This window comes from Antechinus flavipes, chromosome 4, assembly GCF_016432865.1.
Source record: "Antechinus flavipes isolate AdamAnt ecotype Samford, QLD, Australia chromosome 4, AdamAnt_v2, whole genome shotgun sequence".
NCBI classification, from domain to species: Eukaryota; Metazoa; Chordata; class Mammalia; order Dasyuromorphia; family Dasyuridae; genus Antechinus; species Antechinus flavipes.
In genome coordinates this window covers 78,051,379-78,069,294 of record NC_067401.1, presented here as the reverse complement: position 1 = coordinate 78,069,294, position 17,916 = coordinate 78,051,379, and the positions used below count along the sequence as shown (strand labels likewise).

The 17,916-nt window shown below is 38.8% G+C and overlaps 1 protein-coding gene across 1 annotated transcript in view; it reads right to left on the bottom strand.

Moving 5' to 3' along the window:
- The window catches only part of CAPN2 (calpain 2), an 84,421-nt gene extending 66,900 nt beyond the window's left edge, over positions 1–17,521 (bottom strand). Inside the window, exons 1-2 of the mRNA XM_051993375.1 lie at positions 15,976–17,521; positions 5,924–5,993 (exon numbers count right to left, since the gene is read on the bottom strand). Of these exons, the coding sequence (XP_051849335.1) occupies positions 5,924–5,993; positions 15,976–16,212 (307 nt within the window). The 5' untranslated portion in view covers positions 16,213–17,521. The remainder of the gene's footprint in view (positions 1–5,923; positions 5,994–15,975) is intronic.
- Positions 17,522–17,916: the final 395 nt, after the last annotated feature.

The following is a 17,916-nucleotide window of genomic DNA, read 5'->3' as shown; positions in this document are numbered from 1 at the left end:
GGGGGTGATAGATATGATATGTAGTGTATGTTGTATGATGAGGTCAGTGTTTCTGGCAGCTTTGCTTAACTGTTCCTTGAGGCTCAAAGATGCAAGTCTTCCTATGTTTCTCTAATTTCTCATACACACACACACACACACACACACACACACATATATAAACAAAGGACCCACAGGAAAAAAAAAACTCAATTAGCTTTAAGAAGTCCATTTTGTCTTTAATACTTCACAAAGCTTTTTTCTCTAATGAGGGTTCTGTGAGCCTCATTGCTACCATCTTTAGAGCACATTAACTTGTGTTTCTATGGTGCTTCACATTTTACAAAGTGTTTTCTTTCTTCTACTAAAGTCCAAAATTGGATTCATCATTGTAACAAGGAAGTGATCTTCAGTTCTCAAGCCCTCTATCTACCAGGAGAACAAAAGCTACAAATGGTTTTACCAATGTGGAAGGAAAGGCTTTGAGTATGGACCTGGTGACAGATTTTGTCTTCCATCTGAGAGCCAGCAGAACCAAATTTGGAAAGAGTCATCAATACCTTAGTTGCAGGGAGATAAATTTTTCAGCCATTATAATCCTAAAAACCATTTTACCAAATCACTGACGAGATCAGGGGATCACAAATATCAAAAGAAATCAAAATCAAAATAAATATAAATATTCCAAGATCATCTGGTCCAACTCCTCTTACAGATGAGGAAAACCAAATCCAAAGAAATCCAAACAAGTCTGGAAAGATTCTGACTCCAGAGTTTTGTCGGGGAGAGAGAGCAATAGAGAGCGAAAGAGCAAGAAGAGAAAAGGGGGGAGGGGAGAGAGAGAGAGCACGCACATCACTAGAATCATGGATGTTTTATATATTCTCTGTAAAATCTATCATGCAAGTGTTATTGCCCCCATTTTACAGATAGGGAAGCTGAGGTCCAGAGGAAGATGACCAGCTATCACATGGCAAAGTGGAAGAGCTAGACCTTGAACCAAAGTTCAGTGGTCTTTCCATAACTATGTGCTGAGATTACTAATCTAACTTCTGTTTCATGTATAATCTTTCAATTGGGCCAAATATTGAGTAATATATTGACCAATTTTTTAGTACAATTGACCTCTGAGTTACATTCAAGGTTTAAATATATGATCCCTATTTTTGGCAGTGAGCAATACTTTCAGAACACCTCATTTGCAGGTTGATTTCCTGAGAGCTCAAGAATGCAGAGAGGCTTGTTTTCTGTTTAAAATGAGCTCTGGTATTTCAGGCATCCAAATTAAAGTAATGAACAATGGTTTTTAACCATTTAGCCTGTGGATCCAAACCAGCTCTGGGTTTTTTTTTTTTGGCATGGTTTTATAATTTGCTCCCCCCAGATATTTCCTTCATACTCAGTACATTCATTTTAATAACAAAAATATCTGGACTGAAATAATTCTTCAGGGGTTATCAGTTTGTGACCTGATCAGACCTCTTCTTATCATTCTTCCATGATGTTCTCCTAGAACATCAAATAGAAATTTGGACCAAAAGACTTGGATCATAGTTGTAATGGGCCACTTTTTACCTGAGTCTCAATTTTCTTGTTTGTAAAATAGGAATAATAATCCCCGAGCACCTAACCTAAGCAGCATGAGAGCCGGTAAGGTTAGAGAATTGTCCTCAGAGCTAGAGAGACCTGGCTTTAAGTCCTTCCTCTATGAACTATGTGACTCTGAGCAAGTCACTTTATGTTATAAGGCTCTAGGCAACAATTTCAGAATATAAGTTGCCAAGGAAGTGTTGCCTTGCATTGGTGAAGGGACATTCTTGAGCTGGAAACTCCCTCTACTAAAGACATCACAAGTCTGGGCTAGAACTTATTTCATAATGTGGTTCTGAAAATCAAATGAAAAGGATGTATTTGAAACATTAAATTATTGTTAGCTGTGGGCAAATCATTTTACTCTTCTGAGTCTAAGTACCTTTTTCTGTAAAATGGGGATAATAAAACTTGCCCTACCTACATTACAGGGTCAGGAGAAAAGCACTTGTAACCCTTAAAGCATCATAAAACATGAGTCAATATTATTGTCAACACCTGGATCAGTCTTGGGAGCAGTCAGAAGGGAACAGAGCCACTCTACTTTATGGAGGTAAAGTACAAGAATTTGCAATTCATTGTATACTACACTTTAAAAAATTCCCTTGGTAATGTTGGTTAAGTAGTGGTTATTTGTTTTTGTTGTTGTTGTTATAGTGGTCATTTAGACTGTGTATGAAGACCTCTGGACTTCTGGTGGTGGTGAGGAAAACCACAGAGGGTAGCCTATTGTAATTTCAGAGGGTTCTAACTGTTAGGAAAGGCAGCTAAGTGACACAATGGATAAAGTTCTGGCCTGGAGTCAACCTGAGTTCAAATCTGGTCTCAGACATTTATTAACTGTGTGACACTGGGCAAAGAAATGCCAAACCACTCCAGTATCTTTGCCAAGAAAACCCCCTAATAAGAGGTCACACAGAATTGGAAATGACTGAAATGGCTGAAGAGCAAAAAAAAAAAAAAATGGTTAGGAAGTTCTTCAAACCTAAATTTGCTTCTTGCAACTTCTACCCATTGCTATGAGTTCTACTCCTGAGAGCCAAATAAAACAAGACCAATTTCTCTTTGACAAGACAATCTTATCTTCCCATCGTATTTTCCCCTTAGTCTTCTTTTCTCAAGGCAAAATATCCCCAGGTCCTTCAGCTGATCTTTGTGGTATGGACTAAAGTATGAAACTTCATGGATCTCCTCTGGTCATTTCCTACTTTATCAACACCCTTTCTAAGACATCAGACCCCAAACATAACAAAATACTATGGTCTGAGCAGAACAGAGTATGATAGTTCTGATTAAATATTTGCTTGAAGAAGTTGGCTAATTCTCTAGCAGACTACTCAAAGGATATGAAAAAATAGTTTTTTCATTTGCAAATTATTAATCACTATATGAAAGAATGCTCTAATTAATTAATAATAAGATAAATGCAAGCCAAAATAACTCCAAGGCTCCATCTTACACTCAGTGAATTAGCAATAAGATGGAAATAGTTCATATTGGAGCTGTGGTAGAGAGGCAGGCACACTAGTACCTGTAACTGATAAAACTATTCTGAAAAGCAATTTATAATGAGGTGAATGGAATTACTAAAATGTCTCTACATTTTGATTCAAAGATTCCACTTGTAAGCACATGCCCCAAGAAGGTCACTAACAAAAAGAAGTGTTTTATATGCAACAAAATAATTATGGCAGCACTTTTATAGTAGCAAAGTAATAAAAACAAAGTAGATGCCCACTGACAGGAAAATGTCTAAGCAAATCTAGGAATGTAACAAAATATTACTCTGCTGTAAGAAATGATGAGCATGATGAATATAGAGAAGAATGGAGAGATTTAGGTGAACTGATCAAGATAAATAGGCTAGGTAAACAACATACACAATGGCAAATATAAAAAGAAAAAACACTACTAAACAATCAAAACTAAAGCTATGAAATTATAAAATACAAGATTGCCCCCCAAAAGAGATATGAGAAGAAACTTCCCCTTGCTGATTTGCAGAGGCTAGAGTCCATAGGTCCATAGGAAAAGAATGTTGCATATAACGTCAGATTTTTAAAAATGATTTTTGGAGTCTCTTCCTCTTTTTTCCTTTTTTAAAATGCCTTTGTTCCTTTTAAAAATGTCTTTGTTATAAGGGATGACTGTCTGGAAAGGGTAGAGTAGGGATATAGGGGGAAATCTGGATAATGTATAACCAAAAGATATTAATAAAAGATATAAAAAAATTGAAATAAACTAATGGCTAAAAATGTGCCTCTTTTGTTATTAAATGTATTTTATTCACCCATACTACTATAGTCCCTTATTGCTATAAATAGACTCCATGTGTGTTCTGAACAATGGCCACAAGAAGCCACAGTTGAGAATGTTCAATCCTAGTGTGCCCGTGGCTTCAACTGCAGGAAGGTTTTTATCGCCAGCAACAGCCTAGCTTTCAGGTTCTTTGTAGATTAAAATGAAAATATGAATTACATTCAGAAACAAACTTACCAAGATTTGGGCTTCAGATATGCTTCTGATTCAACTTTTCCATAGAATATGGTTTTTTGAATGAATATAACAGATACTCTTAGATCAATAACAACGGCCTGTCTACTGTTATGATACCATGGTGACTTTGTCTGTTAAAAGACATAAATCCAATGGTGTTACTAACTTCCTTTTATCAGAGCACAGTTTCCTTTTCTACTATAGTGAGTCACTTTCCCCGTAAATTGGGCAGATAATCTAGAGAGCAGAGGGATGGCTGTGATGATGTTATTACAAGTTAGGTTGAGCTTAGTGGTCAGAACTCCCTCTAACAACAGCATTCCACTATATTCTTCCACTGTATTAGTAGGGGATGATATCTGCTTCCCTGGAAATTCTGGTCAAATCCCAGCTCTTTTAGAGCACGAAAATTGTTCCACTGCTCTGTTTCCTGGCTGTGTGGTTTTATCGTCCTAGAAAAAATTTCCTCTAGTAAAGTACAGATTATTCCAGCCTCACACATTCAAGTCAAATTAAATCAACAAACATTTATTAAGCACTTATTATATGCCAGGCAAATTTGAACCTCTGAGATCTTTCCCAATTCAGGGATTTTGTGACCACTTCTTGGTTCTCTCCACATCATGCTATCTCCATTTGTTTCATCATTTCCACCTCCCTTACTGGAACATTGAGCTCCATCTTTGCAACCAGTTAGGTTCTCTTAGGTCAGCTTTGACTAATCTTGTTTGGATCTTGGCCATCTCCATGCCATACCACCGATATATACCTTCCTTTCTATTTCCCATCTTCTCTTTTTGTACTATCTGCTTCCATTAGAATGTAAGCTTCCTGAGGGCAGGGTCTGTCTTGCTTGTTTATATTTATATTTCTAGCATTTAGCAGTGCTCAGCAGTTGAGGCACCTAGGTTGCTCAGTAGATAGAGCACTAGGCCTGGAGAGAGGAATCCCAAGTTCAAATCTGATCTCAGACACTCTATGACCTTGAACAAATCACTTTACTCTGCTGTAAGAAATGATGAGAGATGAATATAGAGAAAAATGGAAAGCTTTATGTGAACAGATCAAAGTAAACAGGTTTGTAAACAAAACAAAATGGCAAATATAAAAAGAAAAAAGAAAAACTACTAAAGAATTAAAACTAGTGCTATGAAATTATAAAGAGAAGAAACTTCCCCTTGCTGATTTGCAGAGGCTAGAGTTCATAGACGGGAAAGAATGTTGTATATAACATCAGTTTCCTTATCTAGAAAATGAACTGGAAAAGGAAATAGCAAACCAATCTGGCATCTTTGCCAAAAAAATCCAATGGACAATATTCATGTGTGATAGTCCATGAGGTCATGAAGAGTGGGACATGATTGAGTGACATAATAGCACTAATAAATACTAATAAATGCTGTACCTTTCTTATGAGCCATGTCTCATTTAGTGAGATTTGGACACTTTGACACCTTATCATGGTATGAAGGTTATTACAATTTCTCAAAGGCTGTACTAGTAGAAGGCAAGATCTGGCAAAGTCTACTAAGCTGTGTGAAAACCAGTCTAGCAAATTTTGAAGAGGTCCATCTCCAGAGAGTTGGTCACTAGAGGATGAACTATTTGGAATACAGGAGCTCATGAACAATACTAATTAATACTAAAGTATTAATTATAGGGGATGGATATCTGTTTCATTGAAAAGACTGATCAAATACCAGCTCTTTTAGAGTACTAAAATTGTCTGCAATATTATATTGGAAAAGCTCTTGAGAAGGGAAATCAAAATGCTAGATTTAAAGGAGATAAAAGTCAAAGATAAAAGAGACTCCACCACTATTAGGATATGGTGAAGATTTGTCTCTCAGTCACTTACCCAGGGCTCCTTGACAGATGTCTGTGCGAGTTGCTCCTTCAACAATAAACTGGGGATCAGAGCAGATCTCCTGAGGACAAGATCCATAAAGTACTGTTAGTGCCAATGTCCTTCCCCACCAGGGTCCAATTATCATCCTAATTAAGTTGTCTAATTTCTTATTAGATCTTCCCTCCTCTTTAGAGGAAATCCTCCCTGGGGCATAATACCTACAGGATTTTTAGGCATTATCTATATAGGTTGAAGGTTAGTATAAGTTATATAGGTTAGTCAAAGAGAGATTGGTCAAGAATCAGGTCATAACCTGATGCTTAGATAAGTCTTGGTCTTTGCCTTCCTACATCTTATCCTCCTCCTGGAAAATATGATCCAAGCACAAATAGCTGGCATTTATATAACATATATTATTTCAAATATGTTATCTCATTTGATTCTTACAGGTGAAGCACTGTTATTATCCCCATTTTATAGAAGAGAAAACTGAGGCTCTGTGAGGTTCTTTGAGGACATACAGAAAGAATACTATCATTCACTGAAGGGAATAGGGATGGCTTTATGAAGGAAGTGTTATGTGAGTTAAACTTAAAAGGATGGATAGTAATTAAATAGGCAAAGGGGTCAAGCTAAAATAGTCTAGGTAAAGGGGAAAGCATGAGCAAAAGTACAGAGACAAGAGTTAGAAATGTGCAGGGGGGTGGTGAGTGGGTTTCAGTTTTACAGGAACCTTGAGTGTGTAGAAGGGAATAATAAATTAAGAGATAAATCCCCAAAGATAAAGTGGCACCAGACTGTGAGTAAGAGGTAAAAGAAATGAAACTTTTTACTGTGTAAGTCATAGGGAGCCAAAGAGATGTTTGAGCAGAAGAGTGACAGGACTAGATTTGCGCTTAAGGAAGAGTTGTATGACAGCAGCTTAAGAGAGGCAGTGAGAGCATTAATAATAACAGTAACAAAAACAGTAACATTTATAGAGGAAGGTTTACTATTGTTAAGTCATTTCAGTCATAACACCCTCTTTTGGGGTTTTCATGGCAAAGATACTAGAGTGTTTACCATTTCTTTCTCCAAATTGTTTTACAACTGGAGAAACTGAGGCAAGTTACATGACTTATCTAAGGTCACACAACTAGCAAATATCTGGGAGAATTTAAATTTAAATCTTCCTGACTACAGATCCAGCCCTTTGCCCACTGTATCACCTAGAGTCATGAGGAACAGACTGAGATTGCAAAGATGGCTTGATGTAAGGAAAAGTTTCCTATCAATTAGAGGCCCCTCAAACTCAACTGGGCTATTTAAGGAGGAAATGAATTTCCTTTCATTAAAAGTTTCTAAACAAATGCTAGACCATATGACACATTTTAGAGGGGATTCTTTTTACAAGTAGAGATGACATCTTGTGGCTCCTTTTAAATTTTTTTTAGTAGCTCATATTCCTAAAGTATTCTACAATGTATAATAACTCTGTGAGGCAGGGTGTGTAAGAACTGTTATCCCATTTTACAGATAAGGCAATTGAAGCCAAGAGAGGGAAATTATGTGTCTAGTTACACAACTGCCTGAGATTCCCACTCTCACTCTGAGAGCCTCTGCTCATGTCCTACCCCTCACCTCCCACTGGAATATAAGCTCCTTGAGGACATGGACTGTCTTTCTTTTTGCTTGTATCTCCAGAATCTGCACAATTTTGCTTTAAGGGAACAGACAATAAATGTTTGCCAACCAGATAAGCCAAGAGCCAAGAGCTACTTAGCTTCTGTTAAGAAAGACATATTAAAATGTTGCCTCAGATATCTTTTAGCTGCGTGAATCTGGGCAAGTTCCTTCATCACTGTCTGCCTCAGTTTCCTCAATCATAAAATAAGGATAAAAATACTTCTCTCACAGGATTGTCATGAAGTTCAAATCTCCTGTTTATAAAATGCTTTGCAAATGCTAAAGCACTATAAACATGAGATGTTATCAATTCCAGGCTTGTTTCTTAGGATGGTAGAATGTAAGCTCCTTGAGGGCAAGAACTGTCTCATTTTTGGATTTGTATCTCCTGCATCTGGCACATTGCAGGTCTGTAATGAGCATTTGTGGATTACCAATTTGTAGTTAGAAGGGGCATTAAAAAGCATTTAATTTGTCTCCTTGATTTGATAGATAAAGAAACAGACGTGGAAGGCTGAGTGATTTACTTAAGGCCCCTTGAGTAGTAGGTAGCAGACCACTCTGTCCACAATACTTCACTGGTTTCTGTTACTGGTTGAAGGAGACTAGTCCCTGGCGAAACTTACATGAGCTGATGCTAAGTGAAATGAGCAGAACCAGGAGATCATTATACACTCCGACAACGATATTGTATGAGGACATATTTTGATGGAAGTGGATTTCTTTGACAAAGAGACCTGAGTTTCAATTGATAAATGACGGACAAAAGCAGCTACACCCAAAGAAAGAACACTGGGAAACGACTGTAAACTATCTGCATTTTTGTTTTTCTTCCCGGATTATTTATACCTTCTGAATCCAATTCTCCCTACGCAACAAGAGAACTGTTCGGTTCTGCAAACATATATTGTATCTAGGATATACTGCAACATATCCAACATATAAAGGACTGCTTGCCATCTAGGGGAGGGGGTGGAGGGAGGGAGGGGAAAAAAAAATCGGAACAGAAATGAGTGTCAATTTAATGTAATTATTAAATAAAAAATAAAAAAAAAAAAAAAAAAGAAGGAGACTAGTCCCTGAGGACAACAATCATACAAGAACCAGATTCTAGCTCTTGAGAATTCTGGCTTAGGACTTGTCAGGAGAATAGGGTGTGTCTGTTTCCTGGTCCTAACCAGTGCCTTCCTAGAGTCACAGAGGAAGTGAGAATTTAAATCTGGGCTATTCTTTGCACTTAGATTACACAACATAGTATGAGTTGGTACACCTATCAAAAGTTCTGAAAATCTACTATGAATTTTGCATAGACAGTGGGTGAGAGAGACACAGAGAGAGAGAGAGAGACAGAGACAGAGACAGTATGTGTGTGTTCATCCCAACCCCTCATGTTTGTGCCCTCTTTTAGTATTCCTTGAGAGTTTCCCAGGGTAAATTTGGATTCTGCTCTGGTCCTCAGCTCTCCTTAATTCAGTTTAACATGGAAGTAGTTTTTGAATCACATTTTACAGCAGGGTAGATACGTCCTTTTGTACAATCAGTACATCACAGAAAAACCTCTATTTGGTTGTTGCTAGTTATGATAGGACAAAGAGGCTGCTTATCTGCTCAGGCAAATGGAACAAATTTTGCACTGACTTTGCTATTCCAATATGAATCTAGCTGACTGAGTGAATTGGCCCCTGATTTTGGCAGCCTCTTTATAATAAAAGTGTATATTAGATTCAACTTACCAGGTAAGAGCCCTGGAACTGAATTTTAAAAAATCTGGGTTTAAGGTTTGCCTCATCCACTCCCTTGTTAAGTTACCTTGATCACTTAATCTCTCTTATCAGTTTCTTTAACTAAAATAGGGATGCTAATAGTTGTAATATTTACTTGACAGAATGGAAGATGTCAGAAAACTTTTGGTGAGACCCAACAAAGACTGATCATCCCTAAACCACTTGTAGATGAAATTTGTCATTACAGTTAAGTAATAAAGTCGAGTATCATCCAGACTAAAGATTTATTTAGCATTGCATGTGATTGCAAAGCAAACTGAGTTCAAGGCTCTTAGTAACTATGAACTCAGCAGTTAATATCGTTGGGAGGGAATAGAAAACAGAATGAAAGACATTTGTCCTTATTGAAGAAGACGATTTGGAGGTAATGAGGTAAAGATGAGAGTTAGCTGGAGGGAACTGGGAGACATTCAGAAGACTCTGAGGAGAGGAGAAAAAGGGGATTGTTTGGGGCAATTCTTTTAAATTGGGTGAATCTTGGGAAATGGGGAATCTTGGGTGTATTCTTAGAATTTCTTCAGATGACTTTGAAATTTAACTTCAGAAAATGGTGGATAAAAGCAAAATGGAGTCCCTAATGCTATTTCAATATTATATTGGAAAACAACAGATAATAGAATACAATTATTAGTATTTTTATGATGCATTCAAGAATCATAACAGATGATACATAGAGGTATTACTTTTGGATTTGATACACAGTGGTACACAATATGCTACAAAAATGGCACTGAAGAAGATGAAGTTGTACTAAATGAATTATAACCAGAAGTCTGTGTTGGATCAATGAGATTTTGAAAGCTTTAAGGGAACAGGTTTTAAGATCTCTCAGAGAGTGAGACACTCAACCACTAAGGGGGAATATCACAGATAGTATTATTAATAGAAAAAAGGTGATGGAAAAAATGTCAGTAACTCCTGAACTATATATCTACTTTCCTATTAATCAGTTGATCAACATGCATTTATTAAATGACTACTACCAGTGGCAGCTAGAAGGCAAAAGAGATAGGTTACTGGGTCTTAAGTCAGGAAGACTTATCTTCCCAAGTTTGTATCTGGCTTCAAGAGTGAACCTGGGCAAGTCACTTAACCCTATTTGCCTCAGTTTCTTCAACTATAAAATGAACTGGAGAAGCAAATGGCAAACCACTCCAGTGTCTTTACCAAGAAAACCCCAAATGGGATCACAAAAAGTCAGACATGGCTAAAACAACTGAGTAACAACAACTATGTTGGGTACTAAAGAAATTTTTAAAAATGATTTCTGCCCTCAAAGAACTCAAATTCTATTGAGAAACAAGTTTATGAGAATGATCTATAAATCCATGAATCAAGGAAATCTTTGATGAAAACATCACACTGGGAAGGAAGTCTTTACAGATGATTTTTACAATAGACTATATCTACATAGTCATAAAATTGTCTGAATATTGCAGAGAATAGAAGGTTTTTTTAAAAAATGCTTTTGACTTGGTAGGACATTAAAGATTCTCTTACAACAAAATGTTTCTCATGTAATCAGTTACACACGCATTTATTAAGTACCCACTATGTACCAGGTGTTGGGTTAAGCACATGAAGATAAAATGAAAGGCAAAGAACAGTAAGGATGTTAAGATAATGAGGTTCTTGCTGAAAGGGATCTCAGAAGTCACCTAGTCCCCAGTCTCTTAAATTGTGAGTCATGACCCCTTATGGGGTCTCGTGACTGAATGTGGGGGTAGCAAAATTGTGACTTATTTATCAATAAATGATTGGTTTGTATACCTATCTAATATATCTCATACTTAGAGTCATGGAAAAATTTCTCAGGTAAAAAGGGATAACAAGTGGAAAAAGTTTAAGAAGCCCCAGGCTAGTCCAATCATCTAATTTTACAGATGAAAAAAATCAGTCTTAGTTATGCAAGTTCACTCAAGCAAGAAATTGGATTTGAACCTTTCTAGTGCTTTTTACTCTTTATCCAAAATTCCAAGAGAGATTTTTGTTTGATGTTTCTCTGATTACTATTACCGAGGTATAAAACTGGGAGATGTATCTAGTCAAAGGTGTTACCATTATCATGAAGCTCATCCTCCAAAGAGTCCAAATGGAGGATGACTATTCTACAGATTGTCAGGTCTTTCAGATACCACTGGTTGCAGATGATAGCATACAGATGGCATCAAGCCACAGAATAAAAACCACAGGGGCCCCTCAGTGATCTCCAAGACTACACAACAAAAACTAAACTGATGAAAAAAATTCATTATCACTATTCTGATATGGATCTGGATGGAGAATTCATTGAATTATACTAATAGTATATAGATAGGACCAACGATAGGCACTGAAGATTGCCAGTGAGCTTGGTCTAGAATTGTTGTTGTTATTTATTCATTTCTTCAAGATCCCATTTGGGGTTTTCTTAGCAAAAGATACTGAAGTGGCTTGCCATTTCCTTCCCCAGCTCATCTTATAGATGAGAAATTGAGGCAAATAAGTAATTTGCCCAGAGTTACACAGCTGATAAGTGTCTGAGGTTGAATTTGAACTCAAGATGAGATTTTCTTGAATCCAAGCTTGCTATTCTATTCACTGAGTCACCTAATTGCTATGGTCTAGAATTAAACTGGAGGGAAAAGTTACATTGTCTTTGGGCAACTGTTTTGTGCATTCAGTGATCTCAAGTACCTCTTGACATGAGGTCCATTTTTCTTAACATTAGTACTATTTCAATGATGCTCATGATTGTAAATCTTGGAACATCATGATGTTATGTGGTTGTAAATCTTGAAACATCCAAATGATCCAAATTGCAGGACTATATAGAGATGCATAGTGGATACAAGATAAAACATATTACTAAGCACATAAGAGCTGTCAAAGACACTTAAGGATAGTGAAGGAGGTAAGAGAGATTAAGAGATAAGAGTGATACCTCAAGTGTTGCCTTGTTACTCATGAGATGTAAAAAACCCAGAGGAAGGTCTCCAGAATGTTGAGCTTCTGGTCACTCTATGAAGGAGTCATGGTTAAGTTACAGCCAACAATCACAGGATGAAAAGGGATGAAAAAGATTAATAGGAACAAAGATGTGGGGCTAGAATGGACCTTAGAGAGACAATTCGATTTTCTTATTTTACAAATGAAGAAATGGAAGAACAGAGAAGGTGACTTGTTTGGGGTTATCCAGGTCGTAAATGTCTGATTGTTGTCCTTAGTTCTCATAGAGGACCAAAATAACATCGCTGTGTTAAAGTTGAGTTACAGTGTGTCTGATTATGACCGAGCAGACCAACATGAACTTGAAAGGTTCTGCCACAAGATGGACATAATGCCTTCTCTGATGAGGGCACATGAAATGTTTGAAGTAGGATTGTAAACTCAGGTTTTCTGACTCCCAAGTCCAGAGATCTGCGCACATTGAAGAGATCACATATCTATCTAAACAGAAATATTTGAAAAATCTTTTTATATTCAAGTATTGAAGGACACATGATAATATTGAGAGAAATTTGTCTTCTATTATTATTAGATTATTAATTAGGCTCCAGGTTTTTTTATTTCCTTATTTAGGGTTCTGACTGTATAGAAAATCAGTCAGTCTCTGAAGGACATGGTTGATTGATGAGATGTTCCTAAGCCTGGGTGTTCCTCAAGCTTGGATTGATCCCTACCCAATCAGAATTGAGGGTGAGGAGTATAAATAGAATCCAGTCTGGGTGAGTTCTTGTCCCAAGGAGAACAGACCTGTTCTAGTCCTCCATTAGAATTTAGAGTCACACAGCTCCTGAAGGCAAAAACCAACCAGAATGGTCTGATTGAAAATGGATTCCTCTGTTCAGCTTGCTGGAGGCAGCTGAGTCTCATGATCAAGCCCCGTTTTTAGCAAGAGGAGCTGAAGTTTCTAGCCCACCTCTTCATTAAATTCCAACACTCAAGATTCATTTTTATTTGCCAGGGCATTCCCTTTTACAAGGGTATTTAAAGCATTCAGTGACTCCTTGGCTACTGAGATAAATCAATGACCATTAATCTGTTGATTATTAGCCAGTCTAATTAATAAATTTATTATTATCAATCTAATAAGCCGGAAACTCTGTCTCTTGACTTTTTCACTTATCACAATATGTGACTAGTTACTTTATAACTAGAAGGTGTTAAGTACATTCTGTCACTCCTATCCATAGGAATTTTAGCTCTTGGGGCCAGGTTAATGTTGCTGGGGTTGGTCCTGGGAGGGGTGATAAGGCCGAGGATTTAAGGTATGACTGTTTCTTGCAGAGCTGTGCAAAGTGCAGCCAGACTTGGAGAGGGTGAGATTATTAGGATTTGGTGAGACCCAGAAAATGAAAGGAACCTGAAAAAAGAGATCTGAGATTCTAGAGTTAGGTCTATCTGTTGTGCCACCTAGCTTTTTTTTTTTTTTTTTTAACCTATGAGGAAACTGAAGGCTAATGATGAGACATACACTCCATAGGTAGTAAGTAGCAGAAGCAGAATTTGAATTACGATCTCCTGTCAGTCTAAATCTAGTGATCTTGCCATTAGACCACAATGGAAGAAGATCTTCAGAGGATGCAACAGAAAGTAAGGGCAAAGAATAATAGTGACTGACAAAACATTAAGGTTGAATTTACTATGGGGCACAGTCTATAACCACTGATACAATCAGTGGCAATTGCTTTGTGCCTGACTCTCCACTGATCTCCAGAATTGTGCCACAAGATAGTAGCTAACTGGAGATCCAGAGCTGGGGTGGGGAGGAGCCCTTCAGAAGGGCACAGAGGGAATGATGAACTCCATTGGGATGGATGGCCACCCTGAGTCCAAAGAGGAAGTCAGCTGATTGGATAGCTAAAGCTGGGATCCTTCCTAGAGTAGAGGAATCATCCTCTCTCCCTACCTATCCCCTCCAACTCTATTTCTCCATATTATCAATAGGGGTACAGCCCTGTTGTCCCACACTGGTTGTATATTTGGTTCTTATTGTTAATGATTATTCCATGTATTTTCAGAACCTTTTTTCATATCTTTGGTTTCCTTTCTGAAAGATGACAAAGTCCATAATGTAGCTCAGAGATGCCTGATCAGACTGTTGAATTAGGCCAGTGATGAGTATAGTTCATTGTAATCAGAATAAACAGGTAATCTCTCTTTCATTCATAAGAGAGCTTGGGGCAAGATTACTACAGTTGTGTTTTAGGAAAATAAGGAATTTTAAATTAAGGATTATTTATTATTATTTATATATATAATATTTATTATTATATATTATTATATTAAAGATTTGGGGGTTTTACATATATAAAGTTGATTTAAGGAAAGATCCAGATGAGAGGTTGGAAGGTGGTGATCATTTTTCAGTCGTCCCAATGATCTTAAAGAGGAATTTCCCCTAATTCCCAGCTCTAATAAACAGAATGTTTATGAATACTTCAAAAGTAAAGGGGATATAGGCCAGAAAGTTGGCTCTTCCCCAAAATGAATAGACATTTCCACTGAGAAGGCAGCTTTTTTGTCTGTCTCAGACCTTCTGGAAGTTGATGGATATGTGAAATGGGAGCCTTGGCAAAACAGGCTATATTAGAGAGAAGCTTCTGGCCTAGGGATCTGAGGAAGCAGGAGTGACCATGAAAATGCATCTTTGGAGTATCTCTTCCTTCCCAAATTCACCCCCAGTTAAAGTACCACCAGATAGTTCAACTGGCTTTCATTGAAGAGACAAAGTACTTTCTGTATAGAAATGAAAGAATTTTACAGATGAGAAAACTGAGTCCCAGAGAGATGAACTGATATACCCAAATAGTTAAGGGTAGAGATGTACTAGAGCCAGCATCACCTCCCAAGCTTTTTCTACAATGCACCAGACTATTTCGCTCCTCAAACATTCCCCTTTCAGCCGCTTTCCTCTAGGATCCATTCTTCCTTGATCTTCAGATTTTGGCCCACAACAAGGTATCCCAAATCTCTGAGGTGTCAGTTTTCTCCTGATTAAGTGGACTTTGCCGGTGCCGAATTAGCCTCCCTGGAAAATCTCGCACCTTATTGTGTGTGCAGAGTAAAGATTACATGTTTCAGGCTCCTGGTATCCAGGCTATCCCAAAGGATAAGTTCTTTGCACAGAGTAACCCCAATCCCTTCAGTAGGGTAACCAGGCCAGATGTTCGGCAAAGATGAACTCTGGTTGGCTGCTCTTTCTAAGGGAGCAGCTGATGCTTCCTGAGGGATTCCCTTCTCCTTCCGCCTGGATCCTGCTTCTATTTCGCTGGGCGGATAGCCTAGAACTTGCCGCACCGCCCTATGCGCCTTTCTCATTACTCAGAGCAGCTAACAGTTTTAGTTAGTTAACAGTGTTGGCTAACAGCTGGCGTTAGTGTGAGCCCTACTGTGAACGGAGGATTCAAGTCAATTCGTTTCAGTTCAATCCCACAACCATTTAATATCTACTGTCTACAGAGTCCCGGGGGAGAACACCAAGAGGAGACAGAAAGTGACACACAGACTGCTCTCTTGGCATTTGTTCCTACCTCAGCCTGTGCTGGGGGAGGGAGGGATTCGAGACCCTCTCCCTGCTCGGAGAGCTTCCCCACCCACTCCAGAACACCTTGCCAGTACACTGCCTACCGTGGGTCTTTTCCAGACGACGCCCTGAGTTTTGCTCGAGTACGGTCCCAGTTCCTTGAACCCCAGGGAAGATCCGATCGCCGGGAACATAGGGTCCTCAAAGAGTGTGCCCTGCTCAAGGCATTCGCTGAGGAGAGCCTCGTAGTCCTGGTTGAGGTATTTGACTGCCAGCTCGTGAGAGCCCAGGCCGGCAGCTGCCTCCCGATCTCTCACCACTTTGGCTGCGATGCCCGACATGGCTCCGGTCCTGGGCTGCTGCCACGGCCTGGGAGACTGGGGTTCGGAGAGCGCGGGGGGAGCCCAGGAGGAGAAGGAGGCTGCAGGCGGGAGGAGCAGGGGAGCACCACGCTGGCTCGGAGCTGGGGCGGCTAGCTTGCGTGCAGATGGGGCTGATTCACCCGAAGGGGGAAGAGCACCACCAGCTCACCAGCCGCAGAGGGCTGGGTGTGGCTTTGTCTCCTAAGTCAGCGCCGCTTTGCAGCGGGACTCCGGGCCCGAGGCTTTGGAGGAGGAGCCGAGCCCCGCTGACTGGCGGTGCTGCCCTCTGCGGGCAGTCCGGTACGCGCGCGCGCAAAGAGCTCCTCTCCTCCCCCTGATCCGGCTCCCCGTCCCGGGTGAAGTTGCTGCCCTACTCCGGCCCCAGGAAGCTAGGGACTTCGGAGGCCCTTCAGTCCCTCCGCACCGAGTCGGGAGAAAGTGACGCAGTGGCTGGAGCTCTGGGTCAGGAGAAAGGAAAACCCACCTTCAAATCCAGTTGACTACGCGATCGGAGCAAATTATTTCATTTCTCTCAGTCTCAGTTTTTTCATCCGTCAAATGGGAATAATAATAACACTTTTCAGGGATATTGTAAGGATAAATTCAGATAACATTTGTAAAGCGTTTTGCACACCTTAAAATGTTATTATGCAAGTGCCCGTACTATGATGATGATGAAAATAATACATGTCTGAAGTGCATGTTTAACATATATCAAATTGCTCGCTGTCTTGGGGAGGGGAGAGGGAGAAAAGCCTGAAACACAGTCATACAAAATCGAATGTTGAAAACTATTTTTATGTGAATTTGGAAAAATAAAATAATATTGAAAAAAAATTTTAATTCCTATCTGAGGCAGGGGTTTCCCTTGGGATCCATGAACTCGATGTGTGTGCATGTGTTTGTGTCTCTCTCTATATATAATTTTAAAATGTATATAATATCTGTGAATAATATTTATATATATCAAGATAATTAGTTCCCTTTCCAATCCTATATATTTTATTTTATGCCTTGAAAAACTTTGTTCTGAAAAAGGAGCCCAAAGAATGCGAGAGTATGCTGGAGCCAGCTCCAAATGGCTCTTGCTCAAATTTCAGTATGAACATTAGATTTAAGAAATGGGGAAATAGAGAATTGTACGGTTCTGCACACACATATTGTACCTAAGATATACTATAATATATTTAACATGTATAAGACTGCCTGCCATCTAGGCGAGGGGATGGAGGGAAGGAAGGGAAAAGTTGGAACAGAAGTGTTAATGTTGTAAAAAATTACCCATGCATATGTTCTGTCAATAAAAAGTTATAATTTTTTTAAAAAGAAGAGAAATGAAATTAAAAAAAAAAGAAATGGAGAAATCTACAAATCATGGCTAAGTTATTTGTTTTGTTGATTTCTAGATTTAAGAAAGTGAAAGAGAAAATATTTACATTCTCCTCTCCCCAAGTCTGGCATTAATCATTTAGCAGCACACCCCTGGGTTCATGATGCAAAATGAGATTATAAACTGCTTTAAGGCTTGCAAAGTACTTTGATTATATGATTTCCTTGATGGATAAGAGTGCTGGGTTTGGAGGGAAGACCCCTACAAGTTTTGCTCTTGACAGACAGTACTACTGGACAGCTTCTTGGGCTTTCATTTGAGAAACAAAAAATAACATTTTTTCTTAAGGTACC